Source organism: Myzus persicae, unplaced genomic scaffold (genome assembly GCF_001856785.1).
Source record: "Myzus persicae strain clone G006 unplaced genomic scaffold, MPER_G0061.0, whole genome shotgun sequence".
Lineage (NCBI taxonomy): Eukaryota > Metazoa > Arthropoda > Insecta > Hemiptera > Aphididae > Myzus > Myzus persicae.
This window is the reverse complement of record NW_019104070.1, coordinates 771-27,737: the sequence shown is the minus strand read 5'-3', so window position 1 is coordinate 27,737 and position 26,967 is coordinate 771. Positions and strand designations below refer to the sequence as shown.

Here is a 26,967-nt window from a genome sequence, read left to right as displayed (position 1 = left end):
AATTATGGCAATACAGTAAAAAATTGTCACTATTGTCTAATAAAAATAGAATACTAAAAACTTAGATCAAGCATATTATACATTTATGATAATATACTTGATAATGTCAATAACTGGTGAAAAAATAAAATTTATTACATTTTTCTTATTATATACAAAATAAAATACTTATAATAGTATGAAAAAATATGAGCACATAAAAAAATAATTTAAATTGAGTCTTTATGATTATTTGATGGCTAAAAAATGTACACAAAATCAGACATTTCTGAAAGTACACATTAATTCTTACAACAAAAATCATTATTACACGGACCATTTATACATAAACGTATAAATAAATAGATAATTAATATAATATGCGAACTTAAAATAAATGAAAATACATGTTTATGGGTTTTAAATTAAAATGATAACGGTTTGTTGTAGTATGTAGTTTAATTTAATTTGATGACAAATTCATTTTGTCTTTTAATCGCTTATGTGATAAATTATATAATGAGTAGTAAAAATAAAATTTATAATTATATATTTGAACTAGATGGGAGAGATCAATAAATCACAAAACAAAGTACTAGTTTAATTATAAAGCAAGTACAACATTATTCAGTTCCCAAGATCAAATTTATACGTATCTATTTATGTATAAATATAAAAAAAATTAGATTTACAATTTTCATTTTGGATAGTAAAATACTAAAATAGCATATCATCAGAGAAAATGCAACAATGGTACATGAGAAATAATTAATATAATGTCCATTGTCCTCCAAATAAAAAAATTATAATAACAAAAGGAAAAGAGAAAAATACTATAGGCAGTATAACATGTAACTAAAAATGAGAATTATAATAAACGTGCTAAACTCAAAAGCAACAAAATGCAAAAAATTGCATATTATATTATAGAAAAAAAAAAATTGTTACTAAATATTTCTTTTAAATATATACTAAATGCGACAATATCACTTTTCACTTATTTTATATATTGTAAAAAAAAAACATAATATTTAACATTTAATTTATGAAAGACGTACATAATGGGCAGTCTTAATGCCTGATTAACAGTAATAATTAAAAATGTCTAAAATACTTTAAACTTAAAAAAAAAATTGTAATTAATAAAATGAGCAAATAACTCTTGGTCTAAATAATAAGTAAATAATTTAAGTATGATTTTTGTTCGAATTTGCAACAAAGATAATTTTAAATAAAAGTTAATTATTTGTCGGTTAAAATTTGGAAATATTTCAATCAGAAATAAATAATACATAATAAAGAAAATCATAATGTAGATCAGATATAATTTTAAAATCAATTTAAATAAATTGCATGGATTTATAAATAGTTAAATTATTGATAGTATTAAAGCTAAATGAAGAATATGTTAATTATCATTGATGAACAACAGTTTAACAAACAAAACAATACCGGGAATTATGAAGATCAATATTTTTTTCTCAAAAATTAATTTTAAGTTAAAATTCATTCAGTCTTAAAAAGACATTTTTTATCACAAAATTTAGAATTCTTATAATTTTAATTTTGAACACGTATGTGGGCACAAACCTATTAAACTATAATTTCACACTGGTAAAATACATTACTGTGCACACTCATTAGTTGCTGTAGATTTTGTTTTTATGGTTAGTTTGCATTTTCTGGCTTCGTATATAATTTTAAGGCACTCTGCACTCAGATAATGACTGTAAAAAACAAATATACATAAGAATTTTATAAAATAATACATTTATTTAAATATAATATTTAATACTACGATCATTAAATCTTATAGCTTTAGTCAAGTGTGTAATATATATATATATTGACAATAATCAAACATCGGGCTTCGCGTAGTAAGTTAGGTTGCCAGGTTTGAGAAAAAACCAGACAATTTAAAATTAATTAATTGATTAATAAGCTTTAAAATGTTCAACATTCGACTTAAGTTGGGCCTATATGTGACTTATTTATTTCCAAGTTTACACCAGTCAGGGTATCCCAATATCATAAAATATTTGGAGAACAAAAGAAGTATTTATTTAGCAAAAATGTCAATCGTCTTTCAATTTGTATGTTTTAAAAAAAATATATAGTTTTAATATAGTAATCTAACTACACTACAAAAAAAATGTATCAATTGTTTTGAATGGAAACAAATGTAAAATATACCTACTAAAAGAATACAGTAAATAAGAATTTATATTTTAGATAATAATAAATATAAATAATTTGTATACAAATATACCTATTTATTTACTAAATGTATCTAAAGTGAAATAGACTTAACTCACATAATGGGGTAGTCTTTGGATAACAAAGAAATTTATATAGCAAAAAGTTTCTTGTACTTCAAACATGGTAAAAAAGAAGTACACAAATGTATTTTGCATACACAACCATGAAAAAAATTTAATTCATTAATTATTTTATTAATTTACTAAGTAGTGTATCTAAGGTGAAATAGACTTAACTCACATAATGGGTTAGTCTTTGGATAACAAAGAAATTTATTTAGCAAAAAGTTTCTTGTACTTAAAACATAGCGTGAAAAGTACACAAATGTATTTTGCATTTCATATACTATTTGTTAGATCATATGAAACATCAAAACTTACGATTTTTTAATACAACTGGTTCAGATGGAGGTTTGTTTTTAGGCTTAAAAAAAATATCTCTAATGAGCATCGAGTGAATGGTTGGTATCTGCTTTTGCTTGTGTAGCCATGGGTGATCTGGATTGTAAGATTCATGCTCTAACGCAACTCGTCTGGACACACGAGTCATAATTCCCAACAAGTCACTGTTGCTAAGATCATGTTTGTTCATTTCAATACAGAGACTCTGGATAAACCATGTGCCATTCTCAGGATGCCTGAACGAATAATAACCTTAAAAAAAATTCTCTTCAGTTATCGTTCAAACACAAAATAATGATACTCCAAATGTTGAAATTTACCATCGTAAGTGCTGAAAGTTATCAAGAAATCTGCATGTTTAGGAATTTTGTATGAGGCAGTAGAACAATCTACTTCAGTTTTTGTCGGTTCAATTCTCAGTGTAATACCAGGATCTAGCCTTTCTCCGCGACATGCCTGAAACAAAAAACAAGAACAAGCTTTGAATACACAAATGCCATCTGATTATAAAACCTACACATTACACAATTACCTGCACGAAAAATAGTTTTGGTTTTCCAGCTAGTGTAAGACATTTATCAGCAGTAAACGAATTCCACAAAAATTCAACTGGGTATGGATTGTCTCTGGCATAAATAAATGATGAACTGACCCCATGTGTCAACACAACGATAGCGAGACAATCATTTTGCGAATGATCATCATTAGCCACTGAAAAACGTAGTACAAAAATAGTAAGAATAAATATTTAAGTAAAATAGTCTAATACATACATTTGTGCAAATGATGAGTCAATTCTTCGTGATACAAGTTATTCCAAACCACAACACTAAAATCCAAACGATAGAACATTTTTTCCAACTCTTCAACATCTTTCCATGAACCTTTCCGTTCAGGTAAGGCCTGAGCATCAAAAACATCATTATTTATAATAACAGCGATACCTCGATATTCATGATCCATATTATAACATGTAGCGTCTTTAGTAACAGGCATTACAATAGTTTCACTTCGAAATTCACCTGATTTTTTAAAGCCAGGACTTAATTTGCTATAAAATATTATCAAAATAAAACCAAATTCACAAATAGATTAGTTTTGATTACAATTTTTACTTGTTACCTGTTCGGATTGGATGTTGGATTTGGATTTTGTTGTTCATCAGATTTTTGAGTTGGTCGGGCATCAACAGAATCAGGGTCATTACTGTTACTAAACCTGAACCACGTTCCTTTAAAAGACCTACCTGAAGAAGACTGTGCACCAGGGCTACTATAGCCTTGATCAAGTGATTCTATGGTAAGCTCAGCACGTCTAGATCTATTTAATTCTGTGATGTTTGTAGCCTGAGATGTAGCAGAATATAAGAATTCTCCAGATGCTGATGGGAAACTATGACGTTTAATATGTGCAGGAGACATAGTTCCACCAACACAGTCGATAACATCTGAAGTTCTACGAACACGTGATGGAATTTCTGATGATGATTCCATATCAATACTTTGTGAATCATCCAAAAACACTTCGTCGTCGTCGTCAAATTCTTCTTCATAAAAACCAGTTGATACAGACAAAAGATACTCTTCTTCCTTGGTTGTTGAACCAAAGTCTAATGATACATTCTCTTCTTGTGGAGATTCCATAATGACCTAAATAAATCAAAATAATTTGGCATAAGTTATTATTGACTTCTTTAAGTCAATAATATTTTTTTAATAATAACATAGATTAATTTGTAATTTATGTTAATAATTAAATGTGCACACCTGGAAGCCTACAATTAAATTATTTTAAATAAATTCACTTCGAGAAACTAATAACTGTGTAAGATGCTTGCCATAAAAAAAAAAATATAATCACTATTATGACAACATACAACATTTTTTCTATAAATAACTTAAAGAGAAATATAAATTCTACAATTTATAAAATAAAATTGTGTATCAATTTATTTCTTTATTTAGTCATTACTATACAACATAATCTAGATATTATACACCAATGAAGGACAATTTACTAAATTTATAATAACAAGAGCTTTAACATGTAAAAAATGACATAACATTATGTCATTATTATATACATGCCAATTACCTACTTTAAAATATATTATATAGGTACCTACTAAATAGGTGAACATATTATATTTTACATTTGCATAGTTACTTTTAAGTTATCAAAGAATAATCATTACATTAAATAGCGAGACACTAAGACACCAGTCAGCAATTTATTATCAATGATAATTGATAAGTATTACTACATTGGTAATGATTTTAATATTGGTCTAAATATTAACACTTAAACCACACACAACTAGATGTAATGACTAATAAATGTATTTAGTCAATTAGAAATAAGTAATAAACACACAACTGACCCAAATATTACAAATTCAAACGGGAAGTTAATTGTTTCTCATTAAAATTGAAAAACTTTAAAATATTATGTATCGTGTATTAAGATTATACTCTTGTTGACGGTAACTAAAGAAAAAAACAGCAACGACGTCATTGTTGAACTACAGAGGGATAAAATAACGCGACCCAACAAGTCACAACCAACCACAACCAAACACTGAAGACTAAACATTTAAACCAGTAGTTGTCCATTGGAGTGTAAAAGGACACGATAAAAATATTAAAAACGATGATCAGTGGTGGGAGAGGAGGGTTAAAAACAGTAACGTCGCGGGCAGAGGTGCGGTGTTTGTCCGGAGCCAACGCGCGAGTTGCAGGACGCATCACAAGTGGTTCCCAGACGCACCAAGAGCCAAGAGGACAAATCCGTCGTCACCGGCGGCAAGATTCTATTTGTGCCCACAACGCCATCATTATTATATTTTGTTTTACCAAGACGCAAATGCGGATTTCGATGTTCGACAAAAATCGTCGCCTCCTTACACTCTCATAAAGGGATTAGGAGAACCTTAAGTCCCCAGCTATATTATGTTGAATAGTAATGACTAATGACAAAGTAACGTGTGCACGCACATACAAAAATAATTATACGAACTTGGGAGCGGACATGTGCGACAGTTGATGGATGCTATCTGCCTCGAAATAACGATTTTAGTTATCAAATATATATCTGTACATTATAATTTATAACGACACGTATTTGACGACTGTTACGCATACTTAATAATATGGGTTATTTTATTTAACAAGCCAGTGGCAGAGAACATTTTTTTCATTTTCCAAATCGATAATGATATTAATACTATTAAAGCACCAAGGACAGGAAGGCAGTTAAAACACACGTTTACTACTGCAAGGATTGGAGTCGGCGGCACACGACCACATGTGATCCCCAAGTGATGACGAAATATCGTATTCGTTTTACGCAACTACTACTATACTACTACTTTTAATACGACGAACGACAACAACAAACACTATATATAATAATAATATTATCGTGCGTGCGTGTGCCCGTGAGCAAGTGAACGAGCGAGCCAGCCAGACACAGGTGCACGGCGTCGTCGTGAAGTAGCTGGAGCGGGTGTGGCGGGGAACCCCAGAGGCTGTTGTCGGAGATAAAAACCCATTAAATTAAAACGCACATAATATAATATACAAGGAGAAAAAATATCGAACACACGGGTCACACTATATACATGTAATAATAATATAAACAACACAATGGTGCGGCAGAGCTCTGCCCCATTGCCGCAGTTGCTGCTGTACCATTATGCGCGTATTAAATAATAGTAGTGGTATATTAAATTATTATTTATCTCTAATCTGAATTTATTATATTGTTCTAAAACGAAAAAAAAAACGTTTTCCAGATAAACAAACGCGACGAAACGCACGTGACCTCAGATTACTAAAGAAATAATCACCGGGCGAAACCATTCCGGTGGAAGGCAATTGGATGAAAAAAAAAATGAGCGTGAAAAACGTCAAACGCGATAATGTGCTGTCGTGCGCTGCGTCACACACGTGGGACTACTACGCGTAACTCGGTCGCTGCCGACGCCGTAGTAACACACACACGCACACACACACACACACATCGAAAAAGACGACTACGAAGGTTTTAAAGCGAGTACGATCGATTTTGTCCACCCAAATCGTGCGAATCTACCTGACGGCGAACGACGATAAAGATAAATAAAATAAATCGTACCCGCCACCACCGACCTAACGTCAAGAGACAAAAAGTGTGTGCGAGTTGCGAATGATTACTGCGACACGGCGGAGAGTTCCACGCAGTGCCCTCCCCGAGTACACCGCGTACACGACACACGCACACACGTCGTCCATCGTTTTTCACTATGTCCCTCCGGCCTTACAACTCGTGCTTAAATCTTTTAAACACGTGTCAAGATTACAAAGGGCTGCACAACCACCGGATGTGCAAGGTTTCTACTAAAGTTTTTTTAGTTCTCATCGAAAGTTTTCATCATCGGTCAACAGAGCGTAAAAATAAATTACCACAATATTGAATATTATAATTTATAAGTATTAAACATCAAAGACGAACACCGTCATGATTGCAATAAGTTGTAATTATTATTGTCATCTAACCTGAAAGCAATTGTTCGACATAGCGTCATAGCGATTATATTTACCTAGGTATCATAACTGACTACTGTACCTACCTAGAACGATTAGCAACGGTTAGTAATGCGTCGGTCGAATTACGCGTCATAAAAATATTACGAAATCAATTTTCTTTGTTGAGGATATACCTGCCAAACGAGGATTAATCATATTCGTAAACCTACCAGTTGTTAGAAATACACAAAAACCAATAGAACGCGGAAAATAATTTGAGCTCAGGTGGCTATAAAAACACATGTTGAAATATTTTATTCAATGCATATTTAATAAAAGAAAACTAAAATTAATTCCTCTAAATATTTATTTATTTGTTACAAATTATTAAGGTTGGTACACTGTTAAAGTTTTAACTGTTTTGAGTATAAATTGGCTATCAAATAAACCCATCAACCATTCAAAATTTAAAAGAAAAAAAGTAAAATGTATAGAAGACAATACAATATTATTATATTACTCAATGAAATATTTAAATGTAAAAAATTAACAAAAAATATTATGAATCAATAATGATAATTAAATATTATTATTCCATTGAATCATTGAACATTGTTTTCTTTTCATTCCCAATAATTCGAATCCTCTTCTGTTTAATATGCTTGGTGAGTTTTCCTTGAGATTTCAAATCTTCATACTGTCCAACCAATTGCAATATTTTTGATTCACGTTTCCTTAAAAATTGAGGTTTTTTACCATCTTTAATGGCATCTAATCTCTTTTGTTTCTGTTCCAATTTTAATTTTTCTTGAGCTTCCATCTTTTGTTTTTCTCTATCTTGATTTTCTATTCTTTGTAATAATAATTTAACCTGCTCATTCTTTTCATCATAACTCTTCTGTTTCAACTTCTTCTGTAGCTTTTTTTTTTCTTTTTCTTTGACATCATTTAAAAATTTGTAATTTCGTTCAAAAACACGTTTATCAAATTCACCATATAATGAATCAAATCTAGGATCAATACTTTTAGTTTCTTCAACTTTGGTTTTAATTTTAGGTTTCAACTTCTTGACAAAATTCAAAGAAGGGTCCACTTTAGATGATATTTCAGATGGTCTGTTTTTGTTTTCTCGTTTAACCCGTTTATTAGGAAAATCGAATTTTGGTTTTTTAGTAGTTGAATTTTGGTAAACTTCATTTCCAATTTTTTCTTTTAATTTACGAAGTTCTTCTAATGATAGTTTCTTAAGATCTGGTTTTAACTTAATTTCAGATTCAACAGTTAAATTATTCATTTTATGATTTTTTTTAACACTGAATACATCCACTGAAATAAAAAAAAATTCTTTTTTACTTCATTTCAATCAAAATGTTAAATGAACACTGAGAATTATAAAAATACATTAATTTAGTCTTTTGGAATATAATACGTATATATTAATTGGATTTCACTTCAAATTAAAATTTCAACATCAACAATAAAATCAAACAACAGGTAGGTACTCAAAATATACTTTAATACCATATGATAGATACTGTGTTATAAGTACATAAAATACATCTAGTGAAAGTAAAGACTGAGTTCTGTATATAAATGTAGAACATGTATTCAAAATCATTTATTAAATCTCATTTAATCACAACTCATCCTGGCTAAAAAAAATAACATTATTATTAACATTGTTTTCATTCTATTAAGTTTTATTATTACATTATATTTATAGAATTATTGAATCATTGAGAAATCCTATCAGTTTGCTACAATACTGAATCCTGATTACAGATTTCTTTAACATTCTTTATCATACATTCATACCAGTGCAAGAAAGAAGCTACTATATAATCTGAATGTTTACTGTCAAGATTTTCAAAATTATAATTATTGAAACTAAAGTACACATTTGAATAATGCACAATAGGTAGGTATGTCTTCTATGAAACAGTATTTACAGTAATATGAAAATTTAGGCTTTGGTTTAACCTGCAAAAATTTCTCATTTTTCGAATAAAAAAAATCATCAAAATCAAATTAATTTTAACGAAGTGTGAGAGTTTATCCTGTGAAGTCATTTAATATAGAATAAGACAGCATATTTATCTCCCCCCCAAAATGTATATGCACATAATGATGGTTATACTCTTTATAGTTATGGCCATCTCTCTAACATGAAATACAACACATAAAATAGTTTTAATTTTAGATTAATTTCCTAATTTCCTATTTTAAAATAAAATATAAGACAAATACACCTATATTATTTACCATTTGAGATAAAAACATATAAGAGTTTAAAATAATATATAGATAAGTTCATCGACATCCGATTATTATCAGAGGTAACATAAATTCCAAAAATTAAAAATTATTGTTATACATTTTGTTATTAGAAAAACCATACAATTATATTTTAAATTTAATTATTAATTAATTACTGTTTAAGTCTTTAATTAATACTATATTTAATGATTAAATTTCTTTATAGGTAATCATCAAAACAGTTGGCATTTATAATTCAATATTCCTGGTATTTAATTATTTGTTTCAATTATTGTTCTATCAATTTATTATTAAGAATATTAGGTAGATACATTTTTACACCTTAAATCATATTTTTTATTTGTAAAAATTGGATTTAGTTAAGTATAAGGACACATGTAAAATGGTAGGAAGAACAAATATTTTCTTGGTGATATCTATTATAAATGTTCACATAAAATGCCAATATATTCTATATAATTAAATACCTACTTATGGAAATACTATCATAGAATTTTGTTTAGTGGAAGGAAGGAAGAGGTTATTGACTCATTAGTTCATTACTGTTTAATGTTAATCATGCATATTCTACCATTTAGAATGATAGTATAGAATCCATTGATATTATATTTTGTAGTAAGAATAGTATAGACATAGTGAGAGACATGTAGAGAGTGGGGGGATAAAGATTGAATTATTTATCACTGCCATGTGTGTCTAATGACTACATGGTTATAAACTATAAATAATTGATACCATATATATTAGTAATTAATTACAAAACCAGAGATTAAATTTGACATTAATTACTTATTTAAATACAGTTATGAGGAAATATAAAATATTCTATCAGTAAAAGTATGATATTATTATATAGGTATTATTACAAATATACAATAAAAATAGGACAGTATGATTACCATACTATAAAAACCATAATATAAGTTTAAATTGACATAAACAGTTAACACATGGCTATTCAAGAGAATCCAGGAGTGTAAATAAATACCACACAGAACCAAAGATTAGACTAAAATACATACCTAGCAATAATTATCTGTTTAACTGGCATGCTACATTGTTACTACGCTGCTTAAACAGTGTTTTAGGAAATGGAATCAGTTTAGTTCAAATCGATCCTAATAAAAAATAGGATGATGAACAAAATCGATGTTTTATGTCTTGATTTGAAAAACTTGATAGACAGGCACGATACCTATTTGCCATCACTGACAATTATTACTAATCAAAAAAATAGATAATACTATTTACAAATGAACAGGTTGCTATTAAAATTTAAATGTGCATCCCAAGGATTCTGGACAAAAAATCAAATGTCGAGCAACACACAGAACCAACAACCACCGTCGGAAAACAGTCAATGGATAAGAATCTAACAAAAAGTAAAAACTTCCACAAAAACTTACGATCTGAAAACGGCCATGGCGTGAATACGTCGAACATTCAGCAGGGCAAGGGTGTTGGGGGGTCGCGGAAACAACAAGAAAATTGGCGGAAACACACGAAACTCGACTACCGGACGGATGTAACTGTACTGATGAGTGGTGAAATGGTGATGGACACTGCAGCAGGACACCGGTATCGGTGATTCACCCGACGAGGCACAGGTAGCGGGCACGCGATCGCCGTATGCGTGAGTCATCCCATCGCTCTTTTGCCGGGAAAAACGTAATGACGACAAAGGGCCAGTCACCTTCAGTGGGAAGCGCTCTCATTAACCAATACAACGATACGTATTTTATTTGCCTATGTGCACTGAGAAACGGTTTCGACAGTATTATTTCCATCTCCCAGCCCCAAAAATGAGACTACGGACGTGGGTCGAATTTTGTTTATACTTCCGTCTCCGAGCCTTGACGACGCGGTCATAGACAAGTACACATTGCGCGTAGGACGCGCTTAGTTTAAGACTAGATGTGTACGCGGTATTATTACTATTATCATATTACGACAAAGTCATGACATAAGTTACGCTTTATTATTACACATAGATACTAGGTAGGTATATAGGTATTATTTATTATGACCATGGATATTTACCTTCTTCGTCGAATACGGCTAACGGGTCTTGACCGCATTTGTTCGTCGGACGAAATGTGTGGAACGACGGCGCACAAACAGTACTCGGCTTTTACTATTAATTAACACTCAATAATGCCAGTTGTCGCAAAAATAAAACATCAGCCAATGAGATTATTAAATAATACGCATTTACGCGGTTTCACACGCCGTCTCTCCCGTGTGGATGTCTCGTGGTGTATGCATGTGTGAGTGTGTTGTTTGTGTTGTGCGCCTGTGCTGAGCGTCATCCACCCGTCCCCCGTCCACACTCCAGGAATACACTGACTACGACTGATTGTGCGACGGTAAACAGTAAATAGTGGTAGGAGAAACCAGACCACGGTATAAAACCGCACAAATAATCTCCTTGGAAACATCAGTTATCAACGATAACGTGATACCCACAATGCACTATAAAAAAAATAGATACCAAATTAGTAATTAGTAATTAAATATCCAGCTTTTCCAATTTCCAGTGTTTCAGCGCGATCAGCTTCGCCCTTCAGATCCAAAACATGTACTAGGAGACTAGGACAGTAAACTATGAACTAAGATATATCAATGTAGTATTGTTGACCGTAATAGAGGTATTAAAGGTGTGTTCAATTATTGAAATTGAAAATATCGAAACCATTTTGATATTTTTTGATGAATAATTATTTTTGACAATAATAATTGATCGTGTTAATGCCTCTTAGGCTTTAACCCTTAAAAGCCCTCACACGTCTAAGACCGTGTTTTCCACAAACGACGACACCGCCGTACCATAATCAATAATTCATAAACGGGACGAGTCCCATTATAAATTACATGTTGGCGTGACGCGTCGCGTGTAATGTATTATATACATCAAAAACCAAAAATTGAAACAAAATGTTTTTAATTCCATGGACATTATAGTAATGATTGTATGAAAATAAGTCTCTGTACAGCGTACAGCCTTACGTAGGTTGATTCAGAAATTTAAATAATACTGAGTGAGTAACTTGAGTAGTGAGTACTTGAGATGAATTTACCAAAATAGTCGAATATAAAATACAAATTATACAGAAACAAAAAATCAATCTGACTGCGCCATCTAGCTGCCGCCGTCGCAAAATCGTTTACAACGGTTTAAAGTTTTATACTGATTGTTTTTTAAAATTATTTTATTTGTATTTGTTTATTTTGTTGCAATACATTAATAAGTAATAACCCACTCCTTATAATTTACTGTCAATATACCAATATTGCGCTTGTATTCAAATTTCAAATTTCCTAACCGGCTACCTTTCGATATGAAAATATTGTTGTTCTATCTAATCCCATCAACATCAATGTACACAGTCTACACACTAAAATGATTGAAAATTAAAAACGTATATATTGATCAATTGGTTACTGATTAATTGGTGGTTATAAATGTTATAATATATTTTCATATCAAATATGATTGAATTATTACCATCCAAATATTTTTGTCTTTTTAAAAGCAATAATCGAAACACTGACTAGCTAGCACGTATATTGCAATTAATATTACATAACAAGATAAATATACCTCAACTGGAGCATATTTAACAATAAAAGGCAAATGCATTTTAATTTTTAAGAATCAAAAAAAAAAAATTTTGTATAAATTGTATAATTTTTATAACATATACCTATATATTATATAACCTACTAAAATTATCGGTATAAAATATAAATATAATTCAATATCAACTACCTACTAGTGCAACTACCAAATAATTATTAGTTTAATAATTAGTAGTATTATAGACTATATTATATAGTATTAAAAGAATCAATATTTAAGGTTTTTATCAATACAATATAATACATAATACTAGTTTAATAATTAAGTTATTACTTATTGCCTACATAGTTTATGACTATCTAATAAATGATTATGTACATGAATAATTAATTATGTTGTAGAATATTATTATTAAGTTATTGAATATGTGGTCTATAGGTATTAACTAATTTATGTATACAGTACCTATACCTTATTGTGTATAAATAAAAATTTTAAGAAAACCTGTGACTAATTTAATTTCGAGCGGGTATCTACTATCTAAGATTTCGATACTCTAAATTCAAGGATCTAGTATCCCGATACTGATTTTTGATTATCTTGCCCTGGTTATAACACTATTGTCGATGCAAAATTCTAAATACTAAACAATATACAAATAATTAAATGTACTGTTTAGGAGATTTTTCATTCAATAATTATACAAATTGTTAGATTAATGTATAAATATTAAATACGATTCAATAATATTTTTACATAACTTTGGTTTATCAATCCTTACCCATAAAATTGGGTAATAAATCTATGACGTGAATGATTGATAGTCGATAGAAGATCATATTCCTATTTCGGGTAAAAACAAAGAAAATATTTCCTAATCTATTATGATGTTTATAAAAATATATATTGATTCAGGGGGGAAACGTTTTATGCCTCTAAAATCCTCAGGGAGGGGGGATGTCCAAATATACCACAATATTAATATGTGAATTCGTGGTAGTCAGTAATCTAGTGACTAGTACCTATTTACAGGTTGTCGCCTATCGGTTTGTAAAATTACGTAGAACGCTATCGTCTTTTTTTCACAGAAAAATATATTTTAACCGACACAAAATAAACGGTACCTGTAGTAATGAGAATAATCTATAAATGACCTACATTATTTTAAAATACCTATTTTAAAATTTAAAAGCAATCTAACATTTTCATATGCCTGTAACTTACTTTAAAATAAAAATAAAAATAAACCTTTGAGATTCACTACTCCTATATTAATAGATCTAAGAGGATGTCAGCTCACTATTTGTTTTCTCTCTCTGACCCACGCGACCACGCTCGACGTAATTAAGAGTAATTAAAAGTACTATATTATAAAATCGATTTTAGTTGTGGCCGGTAGATAATATATCATTTTATTGTCATCAACAATACCTAGCCATATCTAGGGAAAAAAAGCCGAAAACGATGAACATGAGAATCAAATATTATGTCAACCATGGCACTCAACGTTAAATTCATTAATATTTGTATTAAAAAAATGTTTCTCTTTTGGGAGACATGATTACTGACTAGGGTCCAGGTTTTATTGTAAATACTTCTATTTTTAACATCAATAAGTTTTAGGCTGGATAGGTCCAACTTTTTTTCAAATCATTTGTTGCCATAGAAACGCAAATCAACAATAAAAACCAAAAAACTTAACTAAATTCCTAACAAAATAGAGCATGCTACTAGATATTTTTCCACTGCACTAAACCCTGAAACATATCTATGATTCCTCAATTCTCCTTGCAGATGAAACTAGTGGCAATATAGAGACTGTAGCAATTGTAACATAGGTACTTATAAAATATAGTTTTCTATTTGTGATGGACACATAATTTTTACACGTGTACATGAAACATTTATGCTACAAATTTATTCGTTTGATAGGTATAATTTTGATTCTAATTAAATCACAATAATTCTGCAAATAATTGATGATTTCTTTAATCCATAGAACGTTATGTTCTATGATTTAAATGTTAAACTAGCGTAAATATATTATAAGTAGGTACTAAAGTCTATATTAGTTAGGTACCTATTGAATATAAATAAATATTCCATAATCCATGTACAGCATAATAATATAATATATTATAGTATTAGTATTTATTAATGTAGCTATACTCGAGTATATTTGTTTTAAAATGTGAAACATTTAACATACTATTTTAAATTCTAATTGGTATTTAGAAGTGAGGAATAAGAATAATAATTAGAAAGTATACTATATTTTTATTTATAAATTTGAAAATCATATTATACTTTAAATTATCATTCATAAATGAATAGTATACTTGGCTCGTCGTCTAGGGCTTTTAGGTCTGTATTTTAGCACTCTAGAGAGTAGGTAGCATTGGAGCAGTTAATAAATAATTAATTACTAATTAGCTGGGTTGTATAATATTATATACAAAAATGATAATTAGTACGCGAGAAACAACGCGGGACAATCGGAACTTCCTGCAACCGCGGTAACGTAATACAACAGAGACTCCTTGGGGTGGTTACTTTTTTTAAGGCTATGTGAATTTTATGTTTCCAGACTTGATTATTGAAACACGAATCACAGTACATGTTACTATCATCATGTTCTACGAAGTATATCATCAATAACATTTAGTCGGTCGGGGATCGAGATAAAAAATTAAATATTAAATAATCTGAACGTTAGTAAAAATATTGACGACTGATGTTCTGAATTCCGAACGGCAGAGTGGTTTTTCGTTATTTGTTGGTCGATGTAAAAAGTTTAACAATATTAGTTTTTGTAATAAAATATATTTTTCGCCCAACATTATGAACTCATTAATTTAAAGTGTCATAAAGATGATCCACTGAGATGAACACCAAACGGTTTGCGATGGATTATCTCAAAGTTTTCGTCACATTTTTGGTCATACACTTGACGTGTCTCGTTAATGGTGATGAACACAATCATTTGGTACGAATAATTTTATTATTTATGATAGCCTCTTGTTACTTCTATGATTCATTGTTAGGTTACTTTTGTTTTTTTTGTGTGTTTTGTGTTGAAGTGGTGGCTGGATACACCTAATGATTTGGTGATGTGGCTGAATATGAGTCAATTTTTATAAATGTGCAATGATGTTTGAATTAATTGATGATGTTTAATTACGTATTCTAGAATATTTTCTCATTGTTTGGAACTATAAAATCTAAAATACAATGAACTGATCTTTAAAATAGGTCAATTAATAATTGATAGTTGATACCTAAGTTAAAGATTGTCAAGCTTAATGTTGGTAGTTAATTTTAAAATATTATATTTCAGTATAAAGGTAATGAGGAGGTGGTATTGTGGATGAACACTGTCGGTCCATATCATAATCGACAAGAAACATATACTTACTTTAGTTTGCCATTTTGTGCGGGTCCTAAAGATTCAATTAGTCATTATCATGAAACACTTGGTGAAGCTTTACAAGGAGTTGAGCTTATTCACAGTGGATTGGAAATGCATTTCAAAGGTACTAATAGTTTTAAAATCCAATAGTTCTCTCATAATTTATTCGTTTTTGTCATTTAATTTAGAGGATATATCTAAAGTTCCATTCTGTCAAGTAAACTTGGATGATGACAAATTAAAAGCATTTATATATGCAGTACGAAATCACTATTGGTATCAAATGTATATTGACGATCTTCCAATTTGGGGTAAATTATATTTATATTAACTTCTACTGTTATTTTGATTTTATTAAACTTATATGTTTGGAACTTAGGAATTGTTGGAGAAGTGGATGAAACTAATAACAAATATTATATTTGGACACACAAAAAATTTGATATTGGCTATAATGATCAACATATTGTTGATGTAAATTTGACATCTGAGGCTAAGGTTGAACTTAAAGCCAATACTAACATTGAATTTACATATGAAATGAATTGGAAATCGTCTCCTATCATTTATAAAGATCGTTTCAATAAATATTTGGATCCTAAATTCTTCCAACATAGAGTAAGTTGATAATTATAACAGTTATGTACAAATTATTTGTTGTAAATAAAATCTATTTATTAATTTTATGCTTACTTTATTTCAGATTCATTGGTTTAGTATTTTCAACAGTTTTATGATGGTTATATTTTTAGTTGGATTAGTATCTATGATTTTATTGCGAACTGTGCGAAAAGATTATGCTCGTTACAGTCAAGACGAAGAAGTTGATGCTATGGTATTTAATAATATTTTTTTAATTTAGTTTTACATATTTTAACATTTTAAATAATAGGACAAGGATTTGGGTGACGAATATGGATGGAAGCAAGTTCATGGTGATGTTTTCCGTCCAGCATCTTATCCTATGCTTTTCTCTGCCATTATTGGATGTGGTCATCACATCACTCTAGTCACCCTCGTAGTTATAACATTTACAATAATTGGAGATTTATATACAGAGTAAAAACTTAACATTATTTTATACATTTTGTTTTTAATTTTTAAATTATTAATTTTTGTTGGTTAGACGAGGATCATTATTAGGAACATCAATATTTGTGTATGCTGTAACCTCCCCTGTTAATGGTTATTTTGGTGGAGCCTTATATGCTAAAATGGGTGGACGTATTTGGATCAGACAGATGTTGTTATCTGCATTTTTACTACCTTCACTTGTTTGTGGCATGGCATTCCTTATTAATTTTATTGCAATCTATTATCATGCATCTCGGGCCATTCCATTTGGTTCCATGGTACGTAATGATTTGTACACATTTTGAATTATTTTACTAGTAGCAATGATTTTTAGGTTGCAGTAGCTTGTATATGCGTTTTTGTGATATTACCTCTTACATTGGTTGGAACTTTGCTGGGCCGAAATTTGTCTGGGCAACCAGACTATCCTTGCAGAGTAAATGCTGTACCAAGACCTATACCAGAAAAAAAATGGTTTATGGAACCTTTAATAATCACAATGCTTGGTGGAATACTGCCTTTTGGATCGATATTTATTGAAATGTATGTTCATATAAATAATGATAGAATTCATATTGAACTATGATATTAAATTATATTTTGGAATATCTAATTTTAGGTATTTCATATTTACTTCATTTTGGGCATACAAAATATATTATGTTTATGGATTTATGCTGTTAGTTGTCTTAATACTTATGGTGGTAACTGTTTGTGTCACAATTGTATGTACTTATTTTCTACTTAATGCTGAAGATTATAGATGGTAAGTTTGTAATACTAATTATTATTTTGATCATAATTACAACTTGTTTATTCTCATTGCAGGCAATGGACAAGTTTTGCAGCAGCAGCATCAACTGCATTTTACGTTTATCTTTACTCATTTTATTACTTCATGTTTAAAACAAAGTAAGTTATAAGCACATAATTGATTAAAACCTTATAATATATATTCAAGATAGGCCACAGTGTTTTAAATTTTACCATAAATCTAGTAAAGACTAAAGTTAAATCTGAAGGCTAACGTTTTATAGAATGTAGGTATATATTAATTTCTGTAACGAAAACTTGGCATTTTGCTATAAAAATAATCATTGATTTCAGTAAGTGTAAGACATAAAATATACCACTACACTGTTTATTTTTAAAATTGAGAGGTTAAAATATGATTACATTATTATCCACTTAAGTTAACTTTGGAATAATTATATCAACACTTGAGGTTATTTTTTGTACTTCTAAAAAGAATATAAACTATAATAATTAATGTTCTTAAAATCAAAATACAAAAATTAAGTTTTTGGTATTACCTTGTTCATAATGATGTTTAAAATAAGTTATGTTGTATTAATTTGAATCATGAACTAAGATATTCAGTATTTGTTGGTCTGTGTTTTGAACCATATTATCATAATCAGTGATATACCAAAAGTGGTATTGTGTGTATTTTTTTTAATTTAATACTCAATATCTTTCCTGAGACCGGCCACAGCCAGTGTGGCTGCTTCACTTCAGATATAAAGAACTAATTTCCTTACAGTGGTTTTATCTTAATACTAATTTAACTATACAAACATTATAATTAAACGTGTGTATTGTAAAACGTCTTAACACTTTTGTTTAATATTTTAGAATGTATGGACTTTTTCAAACTGCATTCTATTTTGGTTACATGGCATTATTCAGCATTGCTTTAGGAATCATGTGTGGTACTGTGGGTTACATTGGTGCTCACGCTTTTGTGCGCAAAATTTACACTACTGTCAAGATTGATTGATCATCGACCTAATAATTATCACCTGTTTAATCACAACTGTAACAATGTTTTTACATTATGTAAGTTTAAAAATTAAATAATTGTAGAGAACTCATATTCTATTATTATTTTTATTTTTGAATTGTATTATTTTTTCTTTTATAATATTGTTATTCAGTATGGAATAAAATTAGTATACATGGTGTATATAGTATGTGTATTGTAATTTTCAGCATAATATAAACATAGTCAATCCTTATTCATTTGTTAACAAATAATCAAATATTAATATATAATTGTATGTTATGTATACATAATTTTGTATGTCTCTATTGAACATCCACCTGTACATATAAATTTAATAGATGAACACTTATCAGTTTTTTTTTTATGTGAATATTATTGTGTACATTTAATTTTTTATGACTACTATGGCCTATACGTTAACTATAGTCTATACTCTTACAACTGGCTAATAAATTTAACTTAGCAATTCAAACATAACAAATATAAAAAATTATAAAATGATTTGTTTTAAATGTATATTTGTTGTGCTTAATTAAGAGGACAATACTACCTGCCATTTGAAGTGTGAGAACATGGAGATTATTATCTATGCTAACTGTGGCTTAATTTTGTTTCATCAAATGATTGTTCTCTGTACATTTATGAAGTTAAGGTTTTTTTTTTGTATTTTCCAATAAATTATTATAAATTAATGGATTGATTTATTGAAAATTTAAAAATACAACAGATGCAATCCTCCTTTATAAATGTACTATGATTAAGATACTTTGCTTTTAAATTTTTGATTTGGGCTAAACTATTTTTGTAAAAAAAATATTTAGAACTACATAAACACCACACATAGTGCAGCACATTTTGTTGAACATTTACAAAGTTTTGTTTGTCCGATAAGCGTAATAGAACATTAAATTATTACATTATAAAATATTTTGACTATCCTTATACTGTTATAAATTAGCAATTAATGTTATGCTACTTGGTATAGAAGGATTTAGTTTAAATATTACAACAGAACCTAGGTTCCATTTCTTTGATTATAATTTAAATACTAATTCTATTATTTCTTTTATTTAAATTTAGGCCATACCCATCTTCATTAATTTACTTTATTTTACTTAAATATTAACTGTTGTCTATTTGGTATTCTTTTATCTCACTAGTCAATGATTGGTATATTATTATTACCTATTTGGGTATTACTTTAACCATGGCAATCTAAGCTTATACATTGTTATTTATGTTACCTACTTTCCAGCCATTGATATTGGATGTAATTACAATTTAAAATTGAATGATATTTTAAACGCATTCATTATAATATATTTTCTGTACAATTGACATCAATAATAGGTCCATGAAAAAAATCTAGCTTTTAAACAAACCGTAAATACTTAAATTTGAATTAGAAATGTTAATGTTATGACTGAGTTTAGTTAAGCAAATGTCATGATCTGCAAGATGAAGTATTTAAAATCGGATTTTAAATTAAAATATATTTCATTGTTATGACTGATTTGGTTTATCAGTAGGTATGACTATGGGGGTGTAGCTTAATATGTATCAAAGTATTGAAGCGTAATTTTATATTTTCGTTAAAGCAGTAATTTTAAATAAGATGAAATGTAACAGTTGCGACATTCCAAACTATTATATTAAATTAATTCGATAAAATAAAATATAAAAACAATTTAAAAATACATGTTCAAACATTATTATTGTTGGGATTTTTTTTAAGCACGCAGTTGTTTCAATTCAATATCTTAACAATTATTGATTTAGGTAGGTTGAGTTTATTCTCTGGTCTTCTATTTTATTGTAAATAAATACTATAGTAGTTCTAGCCAACTGCAATTATCTTAAGATCTAATGTGGCTACAGCTAGTTTTAATCGAAATACCTAATTTTTGGGAATGTACCTATTTATTATACTAAAGCTTAATAATTTTGTTTTACACTATATTTTAATATAATTGTCAGTTTCATATTTTTCTATAAACTTAAAACGGAGATACTCAAATTAGTATTTAGGTAGTTGTTAAATATTATTTCAGCTAAAACTACTGAATTTCATAAACTTCAGAAAATTCTATAGTATAAAGAAATAAGTTAAAATTGATTATTCCTATTTTAGAAAAATAAAAGCTCCTATAGCAATTACTGATAAAGTTATTTTTTTTGTAACGTTATTAAATATTTATGATATGGTATTTTATGATTATTATAAGGTGGATTGACATCAACAATCATTCACTTTAATGGCGTGATAATTAATATTTATCATCATTATTCGGTCTTGAAAAATTGTTTTGATTATTAAAATTGTTCTATTATACTACTTAGCTGTTATTCTATGCCGTAATTGTATCTTCTTACGTCCTTTAAATTTACCACCGAGTAAAAAAAATTATTATATCTTATTATTCAATATTTTATGATCTACGTGCACTTTGTTAATTTCAAAAATCACCGAATAATAGACTAAATCGGGGTTTGCCGCTTAGAATTAGGTACAAATCATTTTCAAAACATGGACCATCACCGATTATCAATTATAGGTACTATAAGAACCTTCTATTAATACTTCTATTATATTTATATTTGATAATCACTATTAGGTAATTTAAATTTTTAACACTGCAGTAGTTTGCATAGTGCTATATTGCCTATAATTATATCTGTATAGTGTATAGTGTAATTATTGTGTATAGTCTACGAAATAAAAGTACATAACGGTAACGTAATATTTTATTTTTTTAATCAGTATGACGTGTCTTTATGCTCGTTTATCGAATGTGTCGTGCCTCGTGCGTATATTGTGTATTGTTATGTGTTCCGAGTTAGTGAATGATTTGTAATGAAGTAATTACTGACTGTACAAAAAAAATGTTACCTATGTGGCTACGTGTCATACCTACATTTTATGAACATTTTTTTTGTATAATTGGTGTAGATTCTAAAAAATAAACCACACAGAAACGTGTTTAAATTATTAATTAAATAACTGCTTATAACAAAATCAAAATGTTTGTACTTGGTACAGTTATTAATTTACGAAAGCTCAATCTGTGAGAGTGAGAGTGGTGCTACACTTCCGGTTTCAAAAACGTATTTTAATTTTTAATAAAGCGCAATAAATTATAATTTAATTACAATTTTCTATGTATACAGTAACTACGAACAATAAATAAATACTTTAATATCAATAAACGTAACTACGTATTAGTAACCAACGCCTAAACTGATCAACACAACAGGAATATACATTGTTCCAAACATACTATAAATTTAAAAAAAAAACAACCAGTTCGAGTTTTTTTAATAGAAATATTATACATTACCTATTGAATAGCTAGAATAACACAATAAAGACTAAGCAATTGCTTAAAAATAAATACACACATAACATATTTTGTTATTCACAATAAGGCTGTCACGACTTAATTTTATTATTAATTGTTGATAGTTTTAAAATTATAATTAACATTGAAATTTAATTTAATTAATTAAAATGTTTTATTGAGTATTAAGGAGTATAAATATTTCTAGGCGTATGGATTTTATTTTGGAAAAAAACCGCATATGAATAAAAGTGTCCACTTATAAATATTATTATTTATTAACTACGACATTCATCATATTATAATGCAAACTTAAAACTATACTTACCTACTCTGAAGATGTCAGTTTTCAGTAAAAACAGTTTAAATTGTAAATTATTATAAATTATAAACACTGACATTTATGATTCACAGAAAACCGAATAGATAGTAATATTACTAATATTCCGCCCGTGGCCTTCAAATATATTAATTAGGTGGTAGTAAAATTAAAGCCATATGGCAGCGTCAACTGACGACGAAAATGCGCGGCGGTTCTTGCCAAACTTTGTGTTGAAAAGTTGAAAACGACGACGACGATAATGACAGATGCCGCTTTGTTACCGTCTGAAACTCTGAAACCACTGGCAGAATTGAATGTGCTAAAAAAATAGTAGGCGCTTAAGGAATGAGTAAAAAAAAATATCGCTTGGATCACAAAATATATAAAATAAACACACAATATAAAGAAAATTAGAAATTGTTGATAATAAAAAAAAATAAAAACAATCTAACATTCATTTTCGAAAGATTTTTTGATATGTGATGTGTGATAAATGTATAAATAAATATAATGCACAAGCTTAACAAATAAATGGTACTGAGCTGTTATGATAAATGTATACTAAACGAACTGTATATTAAACAAAAATCAACGGAAGAGAGCTGAGAGGTACACCTAAAGATCAAAATCCTCCAGGCAACGCTACTGTTATGATAAGAATAAAGAAAATTTTTCAGGCGCAGATGGCACCACGTTTCAAAAAAAATCTTTAGAATAGAATAGGTTTTGAATATTTGAACTCTTCTATATTTTATATGTGTTATACATATTATTTGCTATGGGCATTAACATTTAACAGTTATTAGTCAACCGGTATATGTTATTATATTTCTGATGTTGTTAATAGGATAAAACCGGTGATGATTTGCTGTCTCTGTCACAAAAGTAACATACGAATTTGTAATACCTTTTTTCAACCTACCGATTGATGAGCTGGATTTATTTATTTTAATAAGGTTTTTTCAATTTTTATTTTGTATACTGGATCACTTTCAAGTTTCAAACTAGCCCAAATACTGGACACGACCAAACGAATATATATGAGCCTGAACCTTTTTTATGGTGTTGGAGAATTTTTAAATGCCCACATAAATTTCTAACAGTTATGGACCAACTACATTGTATATGTGAACTAGTGTATATCAACGTATTACTTTTAAAAATATTTTTCCAATAGCTTTTTATTGTTATCTATACTTTTTACTCGAGTTTGTGAACTTTAGTAATAACTGCCCCTAATCTTACACGTAGGACTACTATTTTTACATTATAGTCATCTCATATTTCCACGAGAGCATTCCATTTGACTTCCAATCGGGAAGATTGAAAGGAAAATTATAGAGAATACATTTAACCAGCAGTTATACAAACATTCGTAGATAAATGTTTTTTTTTTTTTTATTTACTACTTATCTAAATCCTAACCCATAGAGTATGAAATATAGATTATAGTACATAATATAGAATAAAGATAACTAGCCATTTTTTTTACCGTGTACCTAAATATATGTAATGATATGCTCACACATCATTGTAACAATTATTTAAGATATAACAAATAAATAAATAACGGCCAGACTGTCACACGTAGAAATCGGAAATTTCTAGACCCCAATAAATTATTGTCACAGACAAAATTGTCTAATTATATTATACGATCAGGGATTAAGAAATCGACACGTACCTATGTTTGCAACTGTAGAGCGTAGGACGTGTGGCTTTCTTACATGCCGCCGGAGAAAAGGTATGGTAAAAAAGGTCCTTGTCACAGAAGAGAAATCGGATGTACAAAACAACCTTTTGATGAAGCCGCCTATCACTCTCTGGCCGGCACAACCGGATCGTCCCTTCGGCAGTGCATGAGCACCTTCCTCGAGTGAAACAGCCTCTCGCGAGTGCAGGCGCACCGCGAAAACAGATTAACAACCTCTCTATACCGAATTCTACGAGCGACAACTGGACTCCTTTTGACGAGCAATAATCAGTGTGTTTCTTTATTTTTATTCGAGTATTTTAAATAATTAATTTGTGTCACCTAAAACTCCTACTGCATAACCCAGAGACAGCTGCGAGTCAGGTAAGACATAATACATATTAAAATATAAAATATAGTATTGTTGACTGCATTATATTAAAATTAAATTATATGTGCATGCATTTACATTTACATCATAGAAGTGTATTTGATCAAATTCTCGAACACACGATCTCGAGAACCCTCCGACGATCAGGAGGAAGGTAGTAACGTAAATTTAGATCATCTTGAATATTAGTGTCGGCAGGCGTCGTACTAAAATTTACGGTGATTTTTAATAATTTTATTTTATTCTTTTAATTTATTTTATTCTTTTTATTTTTGCGTTATTACATATATATCAAGTCTGGGAGAACTCGTGCTGTATATAATAATATTAATAATAATAATAATAATTATTATTATTATTATTATACATTATAGTTCGTTATATAATATGTATAGCTGAACTTAGTTTTGGTATTCATTGAGTTAATTATTTCCTTACTTCCTTGTAAAGTTAATGATCACTTACAGTAATTTAGTGTACCTATCTACGCTGCAGTGTAGGTATTGCACAATACCTAGAGTGCTAAAGTACCTATATAACTTATAACTTATAAATTTTCAAAATATAAACCACCCTAAGTACCTACTACCTATGTATCTGGTATGATTATAGGTGTAGAGGGGTGAAAATCTAGCGAAACGAATTTTGTGCGTATAAACGTATTACATTATTATTGATATTACCTATAGCGATATGTTGTATTTGTAATGACTTATGAACAAGAAGGTATTACATTTGTTATTTGCGAGCCATAGCAATCGATAGCATATCCAGTCCGACGAAAAGCGTTACTGCCACGGGCCATGGGTTTTGAACTGCGAGCGGCGCATCAAGGTAAGACACCCATCACGATGTGGCGTTAATTTTTTACAGATTTCTTGTAGTGACCCGCAGTTATTTGTTGGCCGCTACGACCGTTAAAAGTTTAAATTGTGGTGTTTTTTTAGAATTTATTTTACTCATATTAACGTGCATGTATAGTTTGTAAGTACCTAGATATACATTTGTAATAGTTGAGTTAAACCTTTGATAAAATAGTCGTATAATGTGGTTTGTATAGCGTTTTTAAAATTATAATTTCAAAAAAATGTATAGAATATATTATTGTTGATGACTATTGCATTGTTTGTTGTATTTATTTATTATTATAACACGCACCCCGTACAAATATTGGCTAGTAAAATCCATGTTAAGACTTCATGAAATAGTATGAGCGAGTTTATAAAAAGTATTACTATTGCCTTATTGGAATTTTGTAGACAGAATAATATCTACATTTATGAGGAGACGATGTTGCAATAATTTTTATCGTAAATATAAATTGTATACAATGTTTTCAGTAATCAAATAGGGAAAATGAATCCAATAAAGGAAACTATTGTGTACTATATTTCAATAAACTGAAATATCTACTGAAATATCTACCAATGCACTAATTTAAAAGTAAAGAGACAATTAAATGAAAATTATGCTATCGGACAAATGACAATATACTCGTAGTAGGTTGTTCAAAAATTGTATCCCGGCGTGTTGAATCGGCAATATAGCTACATCAGTACATCTCATCTTTTTGGTAGGTATTATTCTTCTATATTATTAATATGAAGACTTAATCTGCATTTGAGTAATAAAGTTTAGAATTTCTTAAAGTGTATTATATTATGTAAATAGATTGTTTATAAAATCATGACATTATAAACTATTCTTGGATGTAACATTTGGAACAAGTTTTCAAGCTTTTTTGGTGTATACAATATGTCGTTTCTACGATTATACTGATTACCAAATAAAATAGGCAATAATTTACCATCATATATTGTATGATTACAATAATTGTAGTGGTTAATGTCCGTATTGCAAAAACTAAATTCATTACAAAGCTATTAAACGTCTGAAAAATGTATATTTATTTATTAAGAAATGAACGTTTTACTGACTTTCTTTACGTTTAGA

General features: G+C 29.1%; 3 protein-coding genes across 6 annotated transcripts; 1 reads left to right on the top strand and 2 right to left on the bottom strand.

The window, feature by feature from the left end:
* Nucleotides 1-822: 822 nt before the first annotated feature.
* LOC111038323 (caspase-1-like) lies at nucleotides 823-11,716 on the bottom strand. 4 transcript variants are annotated; one of them, XM_022321364.1, is made up of 7 exons: nucleotides 11,462-11,716; nucleotides 3,762-4,288; nucleotides 3,413-3,690; nucleotides 3,172-3,350; nucleotides 2,960-3,095; nucleotides 2,619-2,891; nucleotides 823-1,706 (listed from the first exon to the last, which is right to left on the bottom strand). In XM_022321364.1, exons 2-7 carry the CDS (start codon nucleotides 4,280-4,282, stop codon nucleotides 1,696-1,698), a joined length of 1,398 nt encoding a protein of 465 aa, XP_022177056.1. In that variant the 5' UTR covers nucleotides 4,283-4,288; nucleotides 11,462-11,716; the 3' UTR covers nucleotides 823-1,695. The 4 variants fall into 4 exon arrangements, with proteins under 4 accessions (XP_022177056.1, XP_022177058.1, XP_022177059.1 ...); XM_022321366.1 differs by lacking the exon at nucleotides 11,462-11,716 and adding an exon at nucleotides 10,828-11,057; XM_022321367.1 differs by lacking the exon at nucleotides 11,462-11,716 and adding an exon at nucleotides 5,655-5,767.
* On the bottom strand, nucleotides 7,494-9,300 carry LOC111038328 (ribosomal RNA processing protein 36 homolog). Its single transcript, XM_022321373.1, has 2 exons — nucleotides 9,282-9,300; nucleotides 7,494-8,470 (listed from the first exon to the last, which is right to left on the bottom strand). Exons 1-2 carry the CDS (start codon nucleotides 9,298-9,300, stop codon nucleotides 7,734-7,736), a joined length of 756 nt encoding a protein of 251 aa, XP_022177065.1. The 3' UTR covers nucleotides 7,494-7,733.
* Nucleotides 11,717-15,662: 3,946 nt separating the features above from the next.
* Nucleotides 15,663-19,557, top strand: LOC111038327 (transmembrane 9 superfamily member 3). Its single transcript, XM_022321372.1, has 11 exons — nucleotides 15,663-15,987; nucleotides 16,339-16,534; nucleotides 16,599-16,721; nucleotides 16,790-17,028; nucleotides 17,114-17,245; nucleotides 17,303-17,469; nucleotides 17,537-17,762; nucleotides 17,819-18,027; nucleotides 18,104-18,250; nucleotides 18,313-18,396; nucleotides 19,120-19,557. Exons 1-11 carry the CDS (start codon nucleotides 15,886-15,888, stop codon nucleotides 19,262-19,264), a joined length of 1,770 nt encoding a protein of 589 aa, XP_022177064.1. The 5' UTR covers nucleotides 15,663-15,885; the 3' UTR covers nucleotides 19,265-19,557.
* Nucleotides 19,558-26,967: the final 7,410 nt, after the last annotated feature.

Bases quoted from the DNA above. Each gene is read 5' to 3' on its own strand.
- LOC111038323 (XM_022321364.1), bottom strand. From the start codon at position 4,282: ATGGAATCTCCACAAGAAGAGAATGTATCATTAGACTTTGGTTCAACA. The intron at 3,096-3,171 runs GTAATTGTGTAA...TTTTTGTTTCAG, and splicing joins CAAAACTATTTTTCGTGCAG to GCATGTCGCGGAGAAAGGCT. The intron at 2,892-2,959 runs GTAAATTTCAAC...ATTTTTTTTAAG, and splicing joins AACTTTCAGCACTTACGATG to GTTATTATTCGTTCAGGCAT.
- LOC111038327 (XM_022321372.1), top strand. From the start codon at position 15,886: ATGAACACCAAACGGTTTGCGATGGATTATCTCAAAGTTTTCGTCACA. The intron at 16,535-16,598 runs GTACTAATAGTT...CATTTAATTTAG, and splicing joins ATTGGAAATGCATTTCAAAG to AGGATATATCTAAAGTTCCA. The intron at 18,397-19,119 runs GTAAGTTATAAG...TTAATATTTTAG, and splicing joins TACTTCATGTTTAAAACAAA to AATGTATGGACTTTTTCAAA.